Source organism: Monoraphidium neglectum (assembly GCF_000611645.1).
Source record: "Monoraphidium neglectum strain SAG 48.87 unplaced genomic scaffold scaffold03961, whole genome shotgun sequence".
NCBI lineage: Eukaryota > Viridiplantae > Chlorophyta > Chlorophyceae > Sphaeropleales > Selenastraceae > Monoraphidium > Monoraphidium neglectum.
In genome coordinates this window covers 660-3,240 of record NW_014009668.1, presented here as the reverse complement: position 1 = coordinate 3,240, position 2,581 = coordinate 660, and the positions used below count along the sequence as shown (strand labels likewise).

The following is a 2,581-nucleotide window of genomic DNA, read 5'->3' as shown; positions in this document are numbered from 1 at the left end:
CCGTGCACACCTCTGGCGTCTAGAGGACATGCTGTCGTGCTGCTGCCCCTGTCCCTGACCCCCATATGTGGGAGATCCCCCCCCCGCCCCCACACTCCCCCACACCCCGTGTCAGCCTCTTGTCCATGGCGCGTCCCGTGGTGTCTGACAGGTCGCAGCGCCCCAGGATCACGGAGCAGCCCCATGCCAGGGACAGCAGCAGCACGGTGGAGCCCGCCAGGGTGCCTTGGGGTGGTGGTGGTGGTAGTGGTGGGGATGGCAAGTCCGCGCGTGCGTGTGTGTGTGTATGTATGTGTGTATGTGTGTGTGAAAGTGTGTGCATGCGTTCTGAGAGGGCGGCTTGAGTGGCATCAAGAGAGAAACGCCTAGGGATCTTAGGCTGACATGCACCCTCGCCTTTGCCCTCACGCCCGCATGCAAGCACGCGTGACGGATGGCAGGCCGCGCTTCCGCCCACAAGCAAGCTTTGGTCGCGTGGATGTTTAGCCCCCACCATCCCTGGTCCAGCCCCCTTGAGGGGTCCCACGCACCCATCCCCACTGCCAGCTGCTCTGCTGCCATGTCGCGGCTGCCCTTGAGGCCGCTGTTGAGCACGATCAGCGCATCAGGCAGCGCCCCCAGGCAAGGCAGCAGCACGCCGCCGATGATGCCCGGGTTGAGGACCTGGGGACGGAGCGTGGGGTGAGCGGTGTGGGGTGAAGGGTATGGGTGAAGGGTATGGGGTGAAGGGTATGGGGTGAAGGGTATGGGGTGAAGGGCAACGGCTGCGGCGTGCAGGGTGCGGGGTATGGGGAGAGCAGCGTTGTTTGGGGGTTGAGATGGAGGTGGCAGGGTGGGGATAGTTGCAGGTGAAGTGAGCTGAGGTGACGGTATGGGGTGGGGTGGGGGATCCATGATATGATTGACAGAACATGACCAGGTTGGCGTGCCTGGACGAGATTGTGTGATTTTTGTGGATTGCCAGTCCTTGCAAGGTGACGTGCCGAGTGCACACTCTGGTGCCATAGACATCCTGGGGATATTGCTTCCTGTAACGCCTCTTGCCCCACCGCCGCTGAACATGGGGCTGACCTCCAGCAGCAGCTCGCTGCCCTCTGACAGCAGCACCGCCCCCTGCAGCAGGATGTAGCCTGGCAAAAGCGCAGGGCCAGGGGGAAGGGGGGCAATGCCACAGTGGGCTGCTGTGCGGGTGCCTCTCGCCATTCCTCACCCTCTGCAGCGCAGTATACCAAGAGGTTCACCCGCAAGCCCCCAGTGCCAGCATCCATCAAGCAGCAGCCTCTGTGCTGGGCCCCTGCCCTCCACCGCCCTGCTCACCGTAGACCACAGTCTCCAGGAGCGCCCCCACCACGCTCTCACCACTGGTGCCCACGAGGCCCCCCAGCACCACGCTGGGCGCGGCCGTCAGCGCTACGCCCAGCGTCAGCGCCGCCGCGGGCACCAGCTGCGACAGGAGCTCACGCCCCGGGCCCTCAGCCTCAGCAGGGGCCGCCGTGGCACCGGGCAGGGGGCGGAAGGCCGGCGCGCTGGAGCCCGGTTCCAGCACCGCCATCAGCTGGGCTGGCCCGTTGGTGGGGGCCTTGACGCGGGCGGCATTGCGGGGCAGCAGGGCGTTGCGGGGCTCACGCAACCCGCAGGCGGTACGATTGGCAGGCATGACTCAAAATGGCATACGTGGTGGTTCAAACCTGGCCATCGGCGAGTGCAGCGGGCATGACCTCTTCCCTCGACTCTCCGGCCCGACGCACCTTTCCGGCTTTGGCGCCACCGACCCACACGGCCGCCTCGGGGCCAAAAGCGAGCGCCGCCACCATCGCCGCTGCCGCCCCCGCGCGCGCCTCGCCCTCCAGCCGCCCCATTACCACCACATCCCCCGCCGCGTCGACCACGCAGCCGCGCGGCACGTCCCCCAGGATCACCACGCTGCCGCCGTCGTGACGCACCGCCTGGCCACGGGCCAGCGGGGAGCGCATGTACAGGGTCACACCCTCAGCGGGGCCTGCATGCCGCGGCTCATCCTGTGTTGGCGCGGGCACTGCTGCTGCGGAGGGATCGGCTGCGGCGTGGCGCCTGGCGCGAGCTGCGCGGGTGTGCCGCTGCCCTGCGGCACCCAGAAGACGATCAGCGCCCGTTCGCCGGGCACGGATCAGGCCGGCATGTATGTGCGGCGCGATGGCACCATTCGAACAGGCGCGCTGTGGCTTGGCCGCGCAGCCAAGCATCTATGCGAACGTATGTCGTCGGATTGTTGAAGAACGCTGCGGATCTCGCAAGTCGGTATATATTGCTTCGACACTACAGCGTACAGTATGTCTAGCACGATGGATATCATACGAGCAGATGTCTTTGATTGGCATGCGCCTTGAGACGGACGGTGTGCCACGGCGCCACACCGGTCACTGCGAAAAGCACACCCGTCACTGCGAAAAGCAGTTGGCAGCCCATGGGCATGCACCGCCACAATGTGTTGGTGGAACAAGGCCGGTACATGACTGGCTTCATATCTGATTTGCGTCTTGGTGACGCTCAGCGCAAACGGTGTGTAGTGTATGGGCTCACACCCGTTCGCTGACTTGTGATG

The 2,581-nt window shown here is 65.4% G+C and overlaps 1 protein-coding gene across 1 annotated transcript; it reads right to left on the bottom strand.

Moving 5' to 3' along the window:
* Positions 1-19: 19 nt before the first annotated feature.
* On the bottom strand, positions 20-1,973 carry MNEG_13653 (hypothetical protein; the record flags this gene model as incomplete). The annotated part of the gene is made up of 5 exons (XM_014037874.1): positions 20-225; positions 531-663; positions 1,072-1,130; positions 1,318-1,579; positions 1,749-1,973. The coding sequence occupies 5 exons, from the start codon at positions 1,971-1,973 to the stop codon at positions 20-22; spliced, it is 885 nt and encodes a 294-aa protein (XP_013893328.1).
* Between the last annotated feature and the right edge of the window lie 608 nt (positions 1,974-2,581).